Source organism: Rissa tridactyla, chromosome 10 (assembly GCF_028500815.1).
Source record: "Rissa tridactyla isolate bRisTri1 chromosome 10, bRisTri1.patW.cur.20221130, whole genome shotgun sequence".
NCBI classification, from domain to species: Eukaryota; Metazoa; Chordata; class Aves; order Charadriiformes; family Laridae; genus Rissa; species Rissa tridactyla.
This window is the reverse complement of record NC_071475.1, coordinates 6,262,703-6,282,325: the sequence shown is the minus strand read 5'-3', so window position 1 is coordinate 6,282,325 and position 19,623 is coordinate 6,262,703. Positions and strand designations below refer to the sequence as shown.

The window sequence follows — 19,623 nt, the reverse complement described above, 5'->3', positions numbered from 1 at the left end:
AAAAAAAAAATTTAAAAATACTGGGAGAAGGGCAGGGTGTCACTTTGGTGACAGAGCTGGAAGTGCAGCCTCCAACGCACAAACAGCCCAAAGTGAGATCAGAAAAATGTCTTCTTTTTTTTGGTCTTTTTTTTTTTTTTTTTTTAAAAAAAAAAAAAAAACTGCAGAGGCTCCAGCCCTTTCGGCAGCGGGAGCTGCGGGATTTTTAGGCCTCACAGTTGCCTGGGCCGCTGCCGGCAGAGGTCAGCTCCGTCTCGCCGCCGCGCACACGCAGAAGCGCCCACGGCCGCCTCGAGCTCCCTCAGCCACGGGGACAAGGTCCCGGCCGCGGGGACGCTGGGAGCGTGGCCCGGGCAGGTGGGCAGCAGGCAGACGGCTCCCCAAAGGACGCGAGGGACGAGGTACGTGGGGGTTTGGTTTGAACGTAGCGGAGGCAGACATGGATTTTTCTTACGCGGCCTCACGGGAGAGGGAGCCGGCAGCTGAGCCGTGCCGGAGCTCCAGCGGCCAGGCCAGCGCTTCCCGGGACGGCTCAAGGGCAGCTCTGGGTTATTTGTCCAGTTTTGTGTACTCAGCAGGCTGCTTTGAGCCTTTTCTCCCCCCGAGACGCCTTGAATTAAAGGGCTGAATAGCAGAAAAGTGGGAATTAAAAACATCTTTGCAAGTCTTCCAGAGCTTTAAATTTTTATAACATTAAAAATAGTTTAGGAAGGCGAGGGGAAAAATCTACACCCCCACCCCCGCACACCCCACCCCTGCCATCACACTTTTTTATCAGCATTCCTGCTAACAGGGGAATTACAAGGTTAGGAGTTAGTGTAAAGCCGAGCCCGGTGGGAAGCAGGACGGAGGCAGCGTGGGCAGAGCTGCCAGCGCCTGCAACCACAGGTCCGGGAGGCTCCTAGCCCCTGGGCTAGTCAGCAGTGGCAGCACTCAGCGTGGGGAGGGGGAACGGGCCAGGGCCAGAAACTCCCTTAAACGTTAACACAGAGTTGTGAGATAGTCCGGCAGCAACGTCTCGTAAAACACTGGGGACAGCCTGGTGAAAGAAAAAGATTTTATGTTTAAAAATAAAAATAAAATCATAAAGCCTGCATGCTGAGCTTTTAAAAGTGCCCTAAATTTTCATTGCCCATATCATTGCAAGGAGGACAAGACAGTGCCTCAATATTCACGCAACCCCCGTTTGTTTGGTTTTGGGTTTGTTTTTTGTTTTTTTTTTTTTTTTTTTTGTTAAACTAACATGGAAACGTGCCTATTTGTGTACAAAGTTCACTCCTACGCCTACTTCGCTGAGCGCGGTGCCCTGCAATAGCCGTGCTGGCAGTGCAAGGAGCCGTGCCCCGGGCTGCCTGCGCGGGTATAACACCTTGGCCAACCCACCGAAACCACTCCTCGCTGCTCCCCGCGCCTTCGTCCGCCGCCCGCTGCAGGGGTGCCAGCGCCTGACGAGCCCCGTCCCTCCCCGGAGCAGCTCAACCTCCAGGATGGCTCTGCTGGAGACCGGCAAGTACTCGCAGGGCTCAGCGCCCGGCGGCGTGAATCCCGACCTGGCCAACGAGAGGCAAACGGCCTCCTTCAGCGTGGAAAAACTCACGGCCTGGCTGGACGGCGGCGCAGAGCAGACTCGGCTGCGGAGGGCGGTGGGTGAGTGAGCCCCGCGAGGGCCGCGGGCCGGTACAGGGCATGGCTTCGTGCCCGCTGCTTCCGCTCCTCCTTGGGATGGTGGGGTTTGTGCTCCCAGGTATTGCCTGATCACCCCCTCTCTTAAAAAAAAAGCGTGACCGTGGAGCCCCTGCTAAGTGTAAATCAACACGACTCCTCCACAGCCACTCCCGCGGTCTGAAGCTTTTCCCCCTCCCTGCTCCCACCCCCAGCACCTCTGGCGAGACTGGTTAAACTGGAATACAAGGGCTGAGGGTGACACGGGAGGGCATCTCTGTGCAAGGGGGATGCGGGCGGGGGCTAGCGCCGCTGCGCAGGGATGCAGGAACCCCGGCCAAACCCCCCCGCACCTCCCCAGCACATCAGGCTCATCCAGGTGGGGAATTCCTCCTGTGGGTTGTCTCCGCCAGGCTGAGCTGCCCTCACTTGTGATGGGCGTGCCGAAAAATGACTGTGAGCTCAGAAGGAACAGAGGGAAACAAAAATAGAAAAGCTTTTTGTCCCTGTAAGAACCCCCATGCGATACACCTACCAAACGAAAACGGCACAGGCCACTGGGATTGCACGCTTCATGTGCAACTGGAGCTCGGTACACCCTGAAACGTGAAGGGACTCAAGGGTTTCAAGGCAAAAAGGGAGCAGCGGGAGTGTTCAGGCTGACACAGAAAGAGCACGGCCAAGAGTCGCTTTGCAACACTGCAATGGGCTGATAAAATCCCAAATTGAAGCATGGCTGCCGAGTGGGACACCCGGCATCTCCGGCCATTAGCCACCCTCCAGGCAAAACCCGGCTAACCGCGGCTCTCGCTGCCATCACAGCAGCAACACGGCACGGGAACAGCAATTAGAGACAGAGGGGCCCATGGCACTTTCTGTCTGAGGCACAAAGTCACCTCCAACGCCCCGACCAGGGACGGTGCCTTACCCTGCAGGGTCACTGCTTCCACTCAACAGAGCCCACTCGCTTCCCCTCCTCTCCTCCTTCCACCGCTTCTCAGCGTTGGGCACGACAGCCCCCAGAGCCAGCCCTGGCAAGATAAGACCTGCCCACAGTCACCCTAAAAAGTCACAGCATCGGTACCCACGACCCCAGCCCTGCCCGCTCCTGCCCAGCCCCAGGAGAACCGACTCTTCCGTGTTGCTTTGCAGTCGAAGCTATCGAACGCGACCCTGTGTTCAGCAGAGAAAATCAGTATTTCCAGAGCCAGAATGAGAGGTACGAAGCAGCAGTCAGAAAGGCTGTTCACCTCCAGAAAAAGATGCACGAGATGGGATGGAGTCAGGACGGACCTGAATCTAAGTACATTTACAGGTGATTTTTATTTTATTTTTTAACTGTAAGACTAATTTTTTTTGTTAAAAGATTTGTACGCCAACAAGAAATGGCTTTAGCAAAGGCTGGGAGAGGCCAACAGTTGACAGCTAAGGTTTTGATACAAACACGCTGCAAGTTTTTACTTTAGCAGCATGCTCGGGAAAAGGCAAAATGATGATACACGGCAGGGAACTTCTCAAAGAGCAGCACAGGGGTACAGCGTGATAGATCACAGCACTTCGCGTCCCCAACGTGGTATTTCCACTTCAGCAAACGCCTTACCTGTGCTACAGCTCGCACGCTGCTCCTATGCATTTTTAAACGTATAATGGGATGGTGCTGTTTCAGTTATGTTACTGACTTCCAGATAAGTTTTCTCTATCTAGAAAACCCATATTGTATTTAAAAAAAAAAAAAAAAAGAGAAAGAAAAAAAAAACAACTTCATTTGTAGGACTGGAATAAAATATTTTTCACAATCCTTTCCTTAAAAAAAAACTTAACACTTCGCATGGGGTTGAGCTCCACATTTTAATTGCTTGCGCCTCCTTCTTTCCCCCCTTTGCTAAATAAAAGTGCCCAGTGCACACTGTCCGTTTTGAGGGCTGCGTGCCCAGCAAGAAGGTGCAAGTTCAAAAGCATCATTCAAAAAGGCAACGGCTGCACCTTACAAATCACCGCTGACGCTCAAAGTCACTTTCCAATATTTCATCATATGAAAGATTATAGTTTTTTTTTTTACACCAAGCTCTTCGCCACCTACAGTGGGTGGGCCGGCTAAAGGGGGGAACCTCCCATCGAGAGCTCTTGGACCCGATCATTATATTCCCAATCAAAAGCAGCTCTGCACTCCTCCCTCGGAAGTAAAAAAAAAAAAAAAAAAAAAAAAAAAGATCCTAGCAGATTTTAAAAACCTGGCAAAACTCAACGCCTCTCCCACCTGGGGTTGCGTTTATCCGGCCCCCGTCGCCACGGGCTCCGTGGGGGCCAGCCCGCGCAGCGCCTGGCAGGGCAGCTCTGCCTGCGGAAACCCCAGGGGAGCACCAGGCGCTCACTGACCAAGTCCTGGTGCCTCCCGCTGCAGAATCACTTGCACGCATTTAAAAGCCAGCTTTTTAAAATCACAGATAAAGTAACGTTACTTCTGTATGGGCTGCCAAGGGTTCGTTACATCTTTCTCTGTTAATCAAAGCAATTTCCCGTTAGCTTTTCTGTTCATATTCACACACACACACTGTTTCAGCACGACCGATTGTCTCTCAGGGCACGTATAAAAGAAAGGGAGCAGTCGTTTGTTAGAAATGAAAGGTAACTATCTGGAATGAGATGTTCTCTAGAGCACTGCAGCAGAGCAACGTGCTAACAGCCAGGCCTAGCTACCGGGAACAGCACGGCCACTTATTTTTAAGTGAGAGAGAACATGTACTTGTATCTGTGAGGGGATTCAACCATAGTCTGAGGAATCTCAGGAAGAGGGACCATATTCCTCGTATTTTCTTACGATTTCTCGCACAAACACACACAAAAAAAAACCCCACCCAACTTAAAACAAATGAGTTTCTGATTTGCACCACGGAAAGCAGCGTACCCAAGTTCCTACACACAGCTTCTGGAATAGCGCTTTTGGGGATGTACGCAGCCCTGTCAACTGGTGATGGCAAAGAACCTGACCAGACAATAAACCAGGTTACAAGGATGTATTTGAATTTTTCCCTAAGGAAAAAACCTCTCGAGTGATGCCAAACCTCCATGCACCCCGGTATTGTTCGCTGGCAGTGACTGACAGCAAACAGCCAGGGAATAGTACAGCAACAAACCCAACGTACCCAGGTATTTCCCCAGAATGCGAAGGCCCAGGAAATCCAGGTCTCAGATGCCTACATACATAATTAAGTCTAATGTGCCCCACACTGAATTGCCAGAGTTTGGGGGGTTTAGGGTAGGGTGGTGGGGTTTTGGTTTTTTTTTAGCTCAGCCTTAAAATGTGACTTAAATAATCAGGAAAAAAATAAAACAAGTATGAAGGGAAATAAAGATACGAAGGGCTCACAAGCTATCAGAGCTCCAGGAGCTTTGGAGCTGGGCTATGTTTTTAGGAGCTCAGCATCTGCTACTCAGAACAGATAATTCCTCCACAAGCAAGTGAAATAATGAGCTAGCAACACTTAAGCAAACTATGTTATGAAAGAAGGAATAAAAGCAGCTTGGAAGAGCCCATACTGTGTCGATGCTGGGCGTTGGGTAGGGTATGACAACGCAGAAATCGAAAGGCAGCAGGTGGTACTGTCTGGTGACCGCCACAGTGTCACTGGCTCATTCATCACATCCCTGGAACTTCATCCATGTAAAAATACCCCTTGTGCCTTCTCCGCAGGGCAGTGGCAGGAGACATCGCGTTTCTCCTTCACCGCATCTTCATGAGAAGTATTTCGGTGCTGGGCTCCGACGAACAGATTGCCAAGTGGATTCCCCCCGCCTCCCAGTATCAGCTCATTGGAAGCTATGCCCAGACCGAACTGGGGCACGGTAAGGCTGCAAAGAAAACGCAGTGTTTCCGTAGGACGAGAGACTCTGGTCCAGATTCTCAGGGGCATTGGAGTTCAAGCTGTCCGCGCTTCACTGGGACAGGGGTGGCTGGGAGGAAAAATGCCACCTGTGCGTTAGAGGTTGATGTCCTCAGCATTCCTCTGCAAGCTGGAGATGTGCTGGCTTTGGTTTTGCTCATGTGGAAAAAAAATAACAAGCGAGGGTGAAAGCTCGTGGTTAGACAGCAGGCAGCCACCATCGGTGGAGGGGATGAGCCAGGCAGCTTGCCTGAGTTGGCGGCTGTCACCATGAACAAGGCAGCTTGCCCGAGTACCATGTGGCTCAAGAGATCTTTGCAGGAGTGTGGGGTCACTGGGAGCATGGTCCTGTGGTTCTCATCTGGAGAGTCAACCACAAAACCCTGGTAATACCCACACCAGCCTCCAGGGATCCTCCATTCTCTCCATCTTTGTGATACACCAGGATAGATAGATTTTTTTTATTTTTTTTTTTTAAAGGAACTTATCTTCAGGGTTTGGAAACAACAGCAGTCTTTGATGTCACTACACAGGAGTTTATACTGAACACACCAAAGATCTCTGCCATGAAGTGGTGGCCTGGAGACAGTAAGTACCACAAAAAATATTTTGGTTTTCCTAATTTGGCTCCTTCAGTTACTCAGTCTGCCCTGCTCAAGCTCTGTGTTTGAGGGCCCAGGAGCTAGCAGAGGACTTCAGTAAGAGATGCACACATCAAGAGGCAAATAAGAGACCAAAGGGTTTTGTACAAGTTCAAAGGCCAGAAGGGAGCCACCATCATCTGTCAAAAGCCCTTGGGTGGCAGGGCTGGAGAACTTCACTCAGGGAAACTCCTGCCTCTGCAGGAATCAATCTTCTCTTCTTTGTAAATAATACTCAGATGACCAAAACCTGCAGGGAGGTCATCAGCATAAAGGATCCGCATAAAAGATTCAAGCGTGAAATTCATGGTTCCCTTCAGGAAGGTATTTCACAGAAAATCACTGGAGTTACTCTGCCAGCCACGGAACTGACCACTCTCTCAGCACTCCATGAACTTTAACTACTTACTTTTTCCCATCTGCTGATGCAAACTGTTTATCCAAGCCTCACGGGCAGCGACAGAGGTAGAAGCTCTAAGAGCCAAGAGCAGGCTCAGAGCACAGATTTAGGCAATATCCAGCATCCAGCATCTGTGGATCACACCTACGCTGACCCACAGACCAAACACACAATTACCACTGCCTGCTGTTAACAGTGGAAGTGTTTGTGATGTACCTTGTCTTAAGGGAAGGGGGCTGTTTTTCTTCTTGCAGTGGGAAGGTCAGCAACCCACACAGTGGTCTTTGCCCAGCTGTACGTCCACGGGAAGTGCTACGGCATACATCCCTTCATCGTGCAGATACGCAGCCTTCAGGACCATTCACTCTGCCCAGGTAAGCAACCCCGGACATCCCAGCACTCATGCAGGTGCTCTGCCTATTTTACACTTAAATGTATTCTAAAACATTGGGCCCAGGGAGAGAGTTGTAATTGCCAAAACCAAACCAAGACAGATACACAAGGCATAGTTATCATTAACCCCAACCTTTTTATCTAAAGGAAGATTTAACATATCCTGAGGCATATCCAGACCAAGCCGCCTTCTTACCCAGAAGCCTGGGCTGCTCTGACCCCCTCTGCATTGACAACTCAGTTCCGACCCAGGCAAACGCGGGTAACAGATGGATCACTGAAACAAACTACCACAAGGCATTTGAATGCCTGTTTCGTCCCCTCAGGCAAGATCACCCACGCTGGGGAAGAAGCAGAGCTGAACGTGCCCTTCCTTTGACATCCCCAGCCTGACAAAAAATGGGGAGAAAAAGGTTCAAGTGGAAGTAAGCAGGCTACGTTTTCTCCCGCTGCAGGCATAATTGCAGGAGACATCGGCCCCAAAATGAATTTTGAGCACATCGACAACGGGTACCTCATGCTGCAGAACGTGCGTGTCCCCAGGGAGAACATGCTGAACAAGTTTTGCGAGGTACGTACGGAGTCACATCACAGACTCACCCGTCAGACTGTCATCGCACAGACAGAGAGACAACAGGGACCTGCCTAAATTTAGGACAAAAATCTTCCTTTGAGGCGTCTGCAAGTCTCCGTGATTTTATCAAGGGCAGAAGTTACCTGAACCCTAAATGAAACTCGGTGACAGGAATTCCACGTTCAGAGGTTGGGGATCATGGGGCAGGCAGAACCCACCTGAGCCAGAAGCAGTAAGAGTTCGTCTCTTCAAATGGATGTGTTTTATCCATCAAACATAAAAATACTTAGTTTTGCATTCAGTGAAGGATTTTGACGTCTGTTTTATTCTACGCGTAGAGATTGCACAACCATTCTAGTACTGAAGTATTGACAAAGGTGGCATCTAACATCCTCTCTCTTCTCTAGGTTCAACCAGATGGCACCTATGTAAGACGGGGGTCACAGAAGATCAATTATTTCACAATGACTTCAGTGCGCATTTCCCTCATTTCAGGCGAAGCTGTAACACCTTTAATGAAAGCTTGCACCATCGCCATCCGATACTCGGCGGTTCGCCGGCAGTCCAAGTTAAAGCCTGGGTAATGCCACGCAAGTCCGCAGTGGTGGGAAGGGGACCATACACCATGTTGCCCCTCACCGGTCGTATTTCTAACTTTTCATCTTATCTTTCAGCGCATCACTGGCTTATTTCCTGCGCCCAGGTTACAAACATATTACAAACATGCTTCCCCATTATTTTCATTAACGAGCTCCAGCCAAAGTACAAGAGAATGTTTACAGTTCTTTCTGAGATAAGCTTCATAGTTTGAATAGCTCAGCAGTTCACACAGGCAATTTATTTTTCTTATAACGGGCCTTCCTGTGTAACCCCATAACTGAGCAGAACCCAGACAAAGAGGACAAGTCGCTGAATTCTTATTCCACAGCATCCTGCTAGTGGGCGCGACATTAAAATACCTTCCAACATCCACAATTCCAATATCCACACTTTACAACGCTGAATTTTATTAGTCTGGTAAGAATCCCTGTAATTTTTAAATAGATATTTTCATTTGAATGGATTTCAAAAATTTCCACTTAAAATCGCCTTTCAACAGCAAGAAGATCCTCATGAGAAGGTGGTTTGGTTCAAACACAAACCAAACACAAGAGCACAGCACGCCGGACTATGGAAATAACCAATTCCATCATTTGAAGTCCTCAGTGTACTAACCACAGCAAAAGCGGTAAAGAACATCCAAAAAAAAAAAAAAAAGAAAAAGCTCAGAAAGCTTAAAATAATTTAGACTCAAATATTTTCAGACAAACTTATCTGCACCCAGGGCCACAAAGATGCACTTTGAAAAGCCAAAGTTTTTCAGGGTGCAGTGCCACCGCCTCCCCTCTAACGCCTAACGGCTTGCTATCCTTGAAGGCTTCGTCCTCGTCCTCCCCCGCGGTCCCTGTTCCGCCTCTGTACTGAGCCTTTTCTACTCTGTTAGGCTGGTTCACCAAAGCAGCAGAAAAATTACTTTTTTTCCTAGTTGGGCTTGTTTCTCTATCAGCTTAGCACGCTGGGCAGATTTGCTGCCACGACATCAGCTCGGTCCCGTTCACGTACCGCCTCTTGGTAATGAAAAATGCCATTTTTCATCATGCGATAGGTAAATTTAACAGCAGCTATGCCTGTGTCCGCACTTGCCCTACTTCATTACCTGTCTTCCAACAGGGAACAAGAAGCAAAAATCCTTGACTACCAGACCCAGCAAGAGAAACTGCTGCCCCAGCTGGCAGCAGCCTACGCCTTTCATTTCATCGACGACTACCTGCAGGAGATGTTCGACAGGGGGTACAGAGAGATCCAGAGGAAGAACTTTGACACGCTGCCAGAGGTGAGCTGCCGCGGGATGAGCTCATACAGCACTTCTCATCCCTAAATATCAAAGTATTTTAGCCAACTGGCCCAGCGTTCCCCTCACCATTGGATAACTGGGAAAAGAGGAAGCGCTAAGAGACCAAACGGCGCGTCCCAGGTCCACAACCAGTCAACAACAGCCTTTCCCTTCACCGCCCCCAATTTTTCATTTTGGGAACTATTGCAGAGTGAAAAGTCCTTGAAAAGCATGTCCATTTGATAAAAACCTCGTTCCGAGTAGCTGGTGGCACAGAACATTATTTCACAACTTCACCTACAAATGCACATGCAAATATTCACTTCTGAGCCAAAACCAAAAATGTGACTTTTTAGATAGAACAAAGATTTTGCAATTGGAAGCCTGAAATGAAAGCACACTCTGAACGAGGGCGGCCAAAGCCACGGCTGGTTGAGAGAAACCCAAAAATGCATAAACTGACCACAATGTGCCCAGCGCCCGGGGGTGCAGCGTCCCAGGCACAAAACGAAGGCCGGGTTGAGGGAGCTGGGGGCTACTCCAGGACGGAAGGGAGGATCTGGCAGGGATTTCACACGCAGGAATTGCACAAAATTCAAAAAGGGAACTTATTCTGAGGATTGCTTTAGAACACTTTCACCATTAAGCCTTTACCGTTTTGTTTTTTTTTTTTTTTTATGTATTTATTTTTAAACAGCTCCATGCACTTTCTTCAGGCTTTAAAGCCACGGTTACTCAGTATTGCACTTCAGGAGTGGAGATCTGCCTCCGGGCATGCGGGGGACACGGTTATTCCTTGCTGAGCGGACTCCCTTCCTTGTACACTAAAATAATCGCCTCTTGTATTTATGAAGGGGAAAACACCATTTTGCTCCTGCAGACTGCCAGGTAACAATGCAAATCTGCTCATCTAAAAGCCTGTCCCCTCATTTATTCAACCTCTACCACTTCTTCTCCAAAACCAGTAAAACCAGCTACTCCTTTCTCACAGCACCTTCTAAAAATACAGCTCAGGACATAAACTATTCATGTCTTCCGTCTAACAGGCATGGAGGTGTGTGGGAATCGGATTATCTCTTCTATTTTTGGTTTGGGGACGTATGCAGGTGCTGTTCTGCATAACCTCATTTTCCTCTTTGTCTCGTAGCGCAGCAAAAGCATTGCTATGCAAGTTTTACGGATTATATTTTAAGCGCCCGATGTAACACAATATCAGTAGTGAGGTTGATTCAGAGAAGGCAAAGTTGTTGGATGCTGAAAGCGGATGAGTCATGCTCCAAGAACACCACTTTCCTCCGAACACACAGACCGATGATTACCCAGAGTAGATGAAATACGGGGGAAGGAAACCACAGCTGTTTGAACTTTTAATAACGCGCGTTTTTACTAGAAGGAGAAAACCAGTACACTTCTCAGGGACGGAGGTGCTGCCACGTAGCTGTGTGCTCGCACGCAGACACTTCTGCGCTCATTACCGACTCCTTCTGCAAGGCCGATAGCAAGGTCAAGAGAAATGCTGTAACTTTTTGCTTCCAGACCCGGTCAGCCTAGGTCACAGCAGGAGTGCCAAAAAAAAGAGGGAGTGGGGAATGCTCCTTGGACACACGTTCAGCTCTAAGAAAGGGTCTCACATTTGTTACCATAATGTGACTGCGTGCTGGGAACCAGAGGGCAAGACCAAACCACCAGCAAGGCTCCCAGAGCATTACGACTCGGGCTGCAAAGTTGATAATGTCTCTCATCACCATGCTGCTGAGACTGCTAACAGCCACAGCAAGTTTCTTCCGAAAAATTCATCACTACAGATTGCTGTAGCATTAAATACAGCAGACAGGCTACCCCTGAGACCCATCACAGATCAGGTTACAGCGAATAACATGCAAACCGAAAAGGTCATTACTTGTTCAAGTCCATTCTGGACCACTGATGGGACAGGTCACACATTGCTGCTCCTCACCCGAGCCTGCTTTACTTTTTACACGGCCGTTTGCTGTGTGGGGATCACAACCATACCCTGCTCTTACTGTTACCCTCTCCCCAGGTTCCTGGTTAAGTCCTTCATGGCAGCCAGCACTGGCCAGTCCGTTCCACCATCTGTCACTTATCTGGCTGCAGTGAAACCCAGGAAGTGTCCAGCCAAGAACAAGTTGGATTTTCTCAGTCCAGATATTTACACTGAGGCCTATCAACACATGGCAGTCAGGTCAGTACGGAGGACGGGAGACGGGCTTTCTCTCTTTGGCATCAGAAATGTGTTAAGAGCTCAGCTTCTTCCTTGCTTTAAAGGGAGGCAAAATAACATAAGTTACACAAGAATTGAGACCATCTGCTCCTGAAAGAGAAAAGGAAGACTCACATGGGATTAACAACCATATCAAATGGTCAATAAGAAGCTTTCACATTCAAATCATCAGAAGTTTTTAAGCCACGTGCTACCTACTATATTCCATAGGGTTGATTCCATACCAAGCGGATGGTACCATTTAAGTAAATCCCAGACCACGTCACTGAGTTGCCATCCGGTAAAAGCTTTAGGCAACTGGACCCCGTGCAATTCTCTAGAGAAAGTTAAAATTTCACATACCTGCGAAACTGATGTTTGTTTTGAACTAACACCACAGCAAACACAGAGCCTCTCGTTCTGCCTGTAGCCTTCTAACTACACATTCAACCACTCAACACAAATAAAAATGAGGTCATGAGCAGTCTCATTAGTATTACGTGCGCTTTTACAGGTCATATGGGTGTCATCTCTGAAAAACAGGTACAGAGACGACCCTGCTGTCATTCAAATCAGTGTAGAGACGAACCCATTCTTCCGAAAGCTTCGGTGTCAACGGGAGCAGGATTTGGATCCCTGTGTAGAAAAGTAGAAACATAAATGTAACATCTGTCCAATATTATCACTGCTTTATTTTGTTTTGCAAACTCTCCTTACACACGCACAACCCAAGGAAACTTAGCAGATCCCCTGGTAAACTACCCTGGAAGCTGAGAAGGCAGAAATCCTTCAGTACCGGGGCAGTCCGGGTGCTTCTCCCAATTTGTACTTAGATTTTGCATAATCTACCTTCGCTCATACTGAGCGTAGATAACTTCAAATGTCAGAAATGCCATTTTTCCATACGATCGCACACGAGTCTGAGGATGGGATGAGGGCACGTGGGCTGCTATACTCATACACAATATGCTTTTTCAATTTTCCAGACTCATAAGCAGCACAGCAGCGAAACTGCAGGACTTGATTCAGTCTGGAGTCAAAAAGCACGATGCGTGGAACCGGTGCACAGTGCAGCTGGCGCAGGCTGCGAAGGTTAGCAAAATTTAGCCGCTTATTTGACATTTCTCTTTAAGATACCACATGCAACAGAAGCGACACGAATAGCTTAAAAGCTCAGCGCTGTTCAGTGTTTTGCGTTAGCATCTGAGGGACACCACAAAGACCAGGGCACCACTGTGGTCTGCACGGTGGAAAAATTGTAGTAAGAAGCAATTCCTGATCTGAAGAATTTGTCATCTGAATAGGCCACGTAGAAAAAGATTACAGGGAGTAGAAATGAAAGGGAGGGGAGGGGGGAAAAAACCAACATTCTCGGTTATGCTGAGCTAGTATTCTCCACTACTAGCAGAATCAGACCTCCCGTATCCTGCAAAAAGAACCCTCCAGCTAACACCCATCTTTTTATAAGAATCCAGCGTTTCTGTCTCCCAGAGGAAAGTCTCCCCACAGCCGCCCTACTGAAAGCTGGCGGAGTCACAGCAAGGGCGAAACGTGCCTGGTATTTCTTACATCTGCCGCTCTCGCGAGGAAAGATAACTGCAGGGAAAACAATGAAAAGCAGCGATAAGTGCAATGTTAATTACTACTGAAAGAAAAGTCAAATCAAAGTCAAATTTATAAGAGATTCAAAACCACCAACTCCCAGTTCACACGGATTAGGCAGGCAAGCAGCACTCCCTCAGCTCAAGTAGGATCGGGACAGCAGCATTTGCTCTCCACAACAGGGGTCAGTTGGTACAGAACTAAGCAGAAAAGAAAGCAAGAGGGGTGGAAAGCCCTAAACTTAAATGAAAATCAAAACCACTGATATTTCAGTAGGTCAAAAAAACGAAATTCTTTTTTTAATATGCAATTAACTGTGATTCCTCTACAATTATGGTGAAGGTCTTCCTTCCTTCCTTCACTGAGGAAAGGAAGATTTTGAAACAGATCCGCAGCTTATTTTAACTTCACTCAATTTTTAATGAAAAACATCTTGCTGCAATCTACCGTTCAGCCAGAGCCAATCCAAACTGAAATGGACTTAGCAAGAAGCTCCTGACAGGGAAAAAGGAAGCCTACACATGCCAACTGTGCTGATACCATCTTGGGGATTTCATAGTAGGGACCAGCCCCCTTGCAGTTAGTCAATTAGAGGAAGTCCCTGATGAGTCAAAGTCTTGCTCGGCAACAGCTGAGATCCTTTCAAAACCATCGGAAGCGTTGGTCCGCTCATACTGGTAAGCACAGTTATAATCCTTCAAAACATGAACTCACCGAGCAAGGGAGCAGAGACTTGATCTCAGCAGTATCGTTTTTTGTGGTCACCCATCTGCTGTCTCACCTCCCATTTTCAATTACATAGACTCAGTGGAAGCAGCAAGTATTCAATGCTGTAAGCTTGAAAATGAGCAGGAAAAACTCTGTAATTGCCTCAGAAACAAAGGAGAGCTCCTATAAACAAAGTGACTTTTAAAAATTACTTTCCCTATAATTGCTTAAACGTAAATATATTTTTAGTGGAATGAAACTGAAGCACAACGTTCCCATTTGAGGTTATCTCAAGAAAAGGCTCTGACTGACACTCCCCACACACAAACCTGAACAAGCCGTTCCCTCCTGCACCCACCACTCTGGACTGAAGAACTGGGGAGACCAGGTGTCACAGGAGGAGCCGGAATCCGGCTCTTTCAGAGAAGGGAGGAGGAGAACCTAGACACAGGACCAGTCAGAAATAAACTCTTTCTGAAGAGCCTAACATATGCAGAGGGCTGACTGTGGTACTGTCAGTGGTGATTGTGCAGCCAGACACTTCAGAAAATGGGATATGGGTGCCCAAAGTTCCTTAGATACTTCAGGAAGAGGAAGAGTTACCCAAAACGCTGGAGTTTCCCCCATAGCTTTTAAACCTTGATAGCCTGCTGCCTTCTTGGGCCACTGCTGTATTTACTTCTTGTTCCACACCTTCCCTGAAGGCTCACCCACACGACTGGCACAGCAGCTACATGAACTGACGCCTGCTCTCAGCTGAGGAGCTCAGACACTGGGTACGGCTTTGCTGCAGACTCCACACAGGTTAATTGCTTGAGTAGACACCCAGCTTCTCAGGCAGGTTCTGCAGTCCACGCTGGCCTCCACGCTGCTTGGCCATGCTGGCAAGAAGAGCTGCATTGCAGGTGTGCCGAGCTTACGCAGCCGGGAGGAGAACTGTACTGTGGGGGAGTGAACCCGGGCAGATACCACCACCACCACCCACCACAGTGATGTCAGCATAACAAGAGTCACCCCCACAAACAGGTGGAGTCAGCCTGCTTCATTTGCTCTGGAGCTCGGCCAGAGTTTTTGCAACTTGGCAGTTAGACACTCTACTGGTGTCTGACCCAGAAATTATCACTTTACTCAAAACCACAAAAGCGAGAGGTAGGTTTTGTTGTTCTGTGACAACGGATCTTTTCAGAGCTGAAGTCCTATAGACACTGAGCCCAGCCTACCATGAGCCCAAGGTCTTCAACAAAAGTTTTCTCCTGTTGATGTATAAACAAGACTCCCTTGCTAGGGGTCAACACAAGCACATTCTGGTGTGTTTCCATCACACAAACTCTTTGGGGTGTGCATCAAAAATATTTAGAGTAAGTACTACCATAATTTCTAGAGTTTACAAATACCACAGTGTTGACTGACCCCCAGTTCTCTCCTCTGCTGTCACTGTACGACACGAATGCAAAAAGGTCTGGTCAACCAGCAAACAAAGAATACAGACTGGGAAAGTGCCAGGGAAATGAAAAGGTTTTGTATTCTTTGTGAGAATGTTTGAGTCACTTGGCCTACTAAAAGTGTTTTGAGGTGCATTCACTGTTGATTGCGTTTGTTTTCCAGGCTCACTGCCACTACATCACTGTGAAAAACTTTGCAGAAACTGTGGAAAAACTCGAGAGCAAGGCTGGCATCCAGAAGATTATGAAACATCTTTGCGACCTCTTTGCATTACACGGGATCTTCTCGAACGCAGGAGTCTTCATGCATGACGGATACATATCTGGAGCACAAATGGACATGGTCACAGCATCATACCTGGACCTCCTGGCTATCGTTCGGTGAGCTGCCCTAGCGTGAGCGCAGATACACAGCTATTCAGTTTGTCCTTGCGATAGATATAAAATGGTGCTGCTGTACCTATGGCAACATCTCCAAAGTCAATTCACCTCACTCGGGTTTTATTTTCATTGCCTGGCAGCACTAGAAATTGATTGAAACATCTACACAGAGCTCGTTTTCACAGCAAAACAGACCTAAGTGTCCAGCTCCTCTGCAATCTCGAAATTAAAGTTCTGTAACATGAAATCTTAAATTATAGATCAGGAGTTACGATTTGCGGTAGAGCAGAAGCAAGAAAACATGTAGTCAGAGCAGCACTGGCAGGAGGCAGCCACAGCAACCGATCATACGCTGCAAAATCTGCTTAACCCGCAGCTAATACAGCCCACTCTGTTGCCATGGCTGAGCTGCAACCAGAACCCAAACAATCCTGCCTACAGCTAGTTCAGATGCATCTGCTCGGCACCATTTATTACTTACTACGTGACTTCTGAGATATGATAAGGTTTTTTAACTTACCACAACGCTCACAAAGGCTTTTCCACAAGGGGTTCATCTTCCACTACTCAGTGCCGTTTGTTAAGAACGGATTAACTCACAGTGCAGAGAAGTGAGCTACTACTGTATGTAAAATTCTACTGAAGCCACCTGGAGAGAAACAAGTACGTGCCATAACCAAGAGCTGAACAGGACTGAGCCAAACAGTGAGCGTTTTCAGAACTGATGACTGATAACTGATAACTCAGAATTCAAGTTAAGCGCTAAGCTTAACACAACATTTTCGAAAGCCTAACATGTTGTCGTCTCTGGAATTCACTGTGACGTCTCCAGGTTAGCCCATGCCTCGTTAACAGGATTCAAGAATGGAGTGGATATTTACCTAGGTAATTAAAGTCAGTTATTTACAATTAGGAGAAAGGATATCAACACTTCCCAGTCTGTAAAAGAAAAAAAAAAAAAAAACAAACAGCCTTTCCCTTTAAAACTCCAAACAGCCCTCCCCCAAAAAGGAACCGGCAGATGCAAATGCCAACATCTGAGCAAACCACTTTGCATCCCTGTATCTGAGGTGCGGCGTAGACAGCGCCACTTCCTACACCCGGGACGATGGGAGGACAAGGAAAAAGAAACCATCTCCCGCTTAGAAGGTGCCATCGTTGCGTACTTGCCCTTACGCTCTCCTCTGCTATCTGTAGGTGACTGCTGTCAGATTGGCCCCTGGGCTGATGGGCCCTTGGTGGGGTTCAGGGCTGCTTTGTTCTCACAGACACAAGGAGAGTAGAAGACCTTGACACTCCATGATGAGGTAACAGAAATACTTCAGAGTAGATGGCAGCTGGAGATCAGCAAAGCACTTCACGTCAATCCAATTACATTTTGTGAGACAAATACATACACCAGAAGAAAAAAAAAAAAAACAAAACAAAAAAATCCTGAAAGCCAAAAGCAAGAACCGGCACAGACTGCTGAGAAAAAACCTGACAGGAGATTGAGTTCTAAATTAGGGAATTAGGGACAGAGCCCAGGTGATTACAAGACCCTACAAATACCCATTCAACAATACAGATCACTCAGGGCATTAGTAGAACACGCCTCTGAGGAATCAAAACAAGCAGGATTTTCCCCTCAGTGTAGGCAAGGGGAAAAACTGGCACAAGCATTTTAGACTGAGGAACTCGGACAACTGACTTTCAAGTTTACTTTTGACTTATTTTACTCCCTTACAAAGCAATACCTGCTTCGGTAACACGAATGTCATTCATCTGCTCCGTAGGAAGGATGCTGTTCCGCTAGTGGATGCTTTTGACTTCACAGATAAGAGCCTGAATTCTGCGCTTGGCTGTTACGACGGACAAGTTTACCAACGGCTTTACGAGTGGGCGCGGAAGTCACCGACCAACAAGCAGGTATGGATGCCGCATTACAGTCAGGCAGCTTCTGCTCTGGCCAGAGCAGAAATTGCTTGCTTTTCTGTCAATAAAAGCAATACAGATAAAAGCAAGGGGAGTAAGAGCATTTAATTATCAGTATCTCGCTCTGAACAATGACCTGTGATACTCCAATTATGCCACCTGCAGTCTTAGCTCAGACATTTAACCTAACAACAAATTACAGCCCCCAGCGTAGCAACCTAGGAGCTGGACTGTCATGTGCCACCCATGTATTTTTGGTTTTTAAACTTATATCACTGGGGTAACATTGTATAAAATAAGCTAAAGCAAAAGTCTGTTTACATATTATAGAACAACACTAGATGGCTGCAAGAGCCACTAATTGCAAGGTATTTTCCATACACTGGTACTTTTACTAGTGCGATACTTAATTTTTTTTAATAGTATGTTTAACCAGAAAGAGTATAAATGTTAAACAAGGCAATTTCATCCTTCATGGTCTTTAGCACTTTACTTTCACTTCTGAATTCATACGTATTGTGGAGTAATGTGAAATTCTGCACGATGCAAATAGCTATTGCTCTGTTTGAAAACTCATTTTGCCTTAAGTGAGATTTTTACCGTGGTAATCAGCAACCCTTTGAAATTCTACAGCTGAACACAAAATTTGCCTTCAGCAAACATTCAAGTTCAAGCATATTTTTTTGAAGTTAAACAGTATGCTGTTCCATTTGGGATAAGTATTGTGCACTGGTTATGAAGGACAGCACATACTTTAGGGAAAGAGACTCTTGCATAGCTGAAATAGCTGGCTGTTTGGGTTTGTTTGGTTTTTTTTAAAATAGTGTAGCTTGCTATGTTTCAGAGATCATTCTTAATAAAAAAAATTATTGCCTTTTCCTCCTTCTTAATTACCATTCATTCCCTTCCACATTCTTTTTGAACAGATAAGCCCAGCCTATGAGAAGTATTTGAAGCCACTTCTTCACAACACGCTATCGAAATTATGAAGACCGTGATCTAAGTGAAGGCCACACATCTCCTGTTCTTTGTGCAGCAGTACATTTATTAAGCATCAGTAATGACTAATTAGAATTAATAATCAGTTGCTTACTTGCCGTTGCAACAAGTATGAAACAAGATTCTTAGCCAGCCATTTGCTTTTAATCAGACAGAAGCCAAACCGCGCTGAGGGGTACCCGCTGCTACGAGGCAATCTAGTCAGAAATAGCCTAGGGTTTGCTGTCTTCTAACCTGGAGTGTCCTGATACCATCCAAACTATGCCATTTGGCTTTCCTATTCTTTTTCTAAATCCACTATATGACAATTAAGGAAAAAAAAAAAAACCACAACACACAAAAACCCCACACTATGAGCTCCCCCTCAGCATGCTATAACTGTATGGTACCTTCAAAAAAAAAAAAAAAATTAAAAACAAAAAACCAAACAACACAAACACACCCCAAAAATCAAAAACAGAAAACCAACACTTTAATGAAAAACACAAGGAAGGGGAAATTACGCTCCTTATTTCTAGGAACAGCTTGCTCTTTTACATCAAGAAGTATATTAGAAAGTACATCTGTTTGGACAGTTAAAATAGGTCTTAAATCGCTCAGCGGTGGAGTATTCCTGGCTAATGAAGATTCAGACAAAGTGATGCCAACTCCAGCCTGCAGAATTTACTTCCCCATCAACAGAGCTGCTCGTACTGTCTTTCTATAAATCTTGGGCTCCAGTAAAATGTATTATTTGGAATATTGCTTCTCTAATTATTATACTTCATAATTATGGGAAGGGCAGGCTGATCCAGGCCAGTCATTAATTTGCTAGTAAATGAAGTGTTGCAAAGAACATCTTGTAATTGTAATTCAATGCCAGTTAACACAGGTATTTCTTACCACGTGTTGCAGGAAGGAAACAACCACTTTTCCTGAGCTACATCAGTTCA

General features: G+C 46.7%; 1 protein-coding gene across 3 annotated transcripts; it reads left to right on the top strand.

Moving 5' to 3' along the window:
• The first annotated feature begins 242 nt into the window (after positions 1-242).
• On the top strand, positions 243-19,430 carry ACOX2 (acyl-CoA oxidase 2). 3 transcript variants are annotated; one of them, XM_054215977.1, is made up of 15 exons: positions 243-401; positions 1,272-1,647; positions 2,815-2,977; positions 5,354-5,505; positions 6,024-6,131; positions 6,839-6,958; positions 7,433-7,548; positions 7,959-8,131; positions 9,262-9,424; positions 10,122-10,312; positions 11,466-11,627; positions 12,632-12,737; positions 15,561-15,778; positions 17,554-17,686; positions 18,619-19,430. In XM_054215977.1, the coding sequence occupies exons 2-15, from the start codon at positions 1,488-1,490 to the stop codon at positions 18,679-18,681; spliced, it is 2,028 nt and encodes a 675-aa protein (XP_054071952.1). In that variant the 5' UTR covers positions 243-401; positions 1,272-1,487; the 3' UTR covers positions 18,682-19,430. The 3 variants fall into 3 exon arrangements, with proteins under 3 accessions (XP_054071952.1, XP_054071954.1, XP_054071953.1); XM_054215979.1 differs by having other exon boundaries at positions 250-401; positions 1,475-1,647; XM_054215978.1 differs by having other exon boundaries at positions 257-401; positions 1,434-1,647.
• Positions 19,431-19,623: the final 193 nt, after the last annotated feature.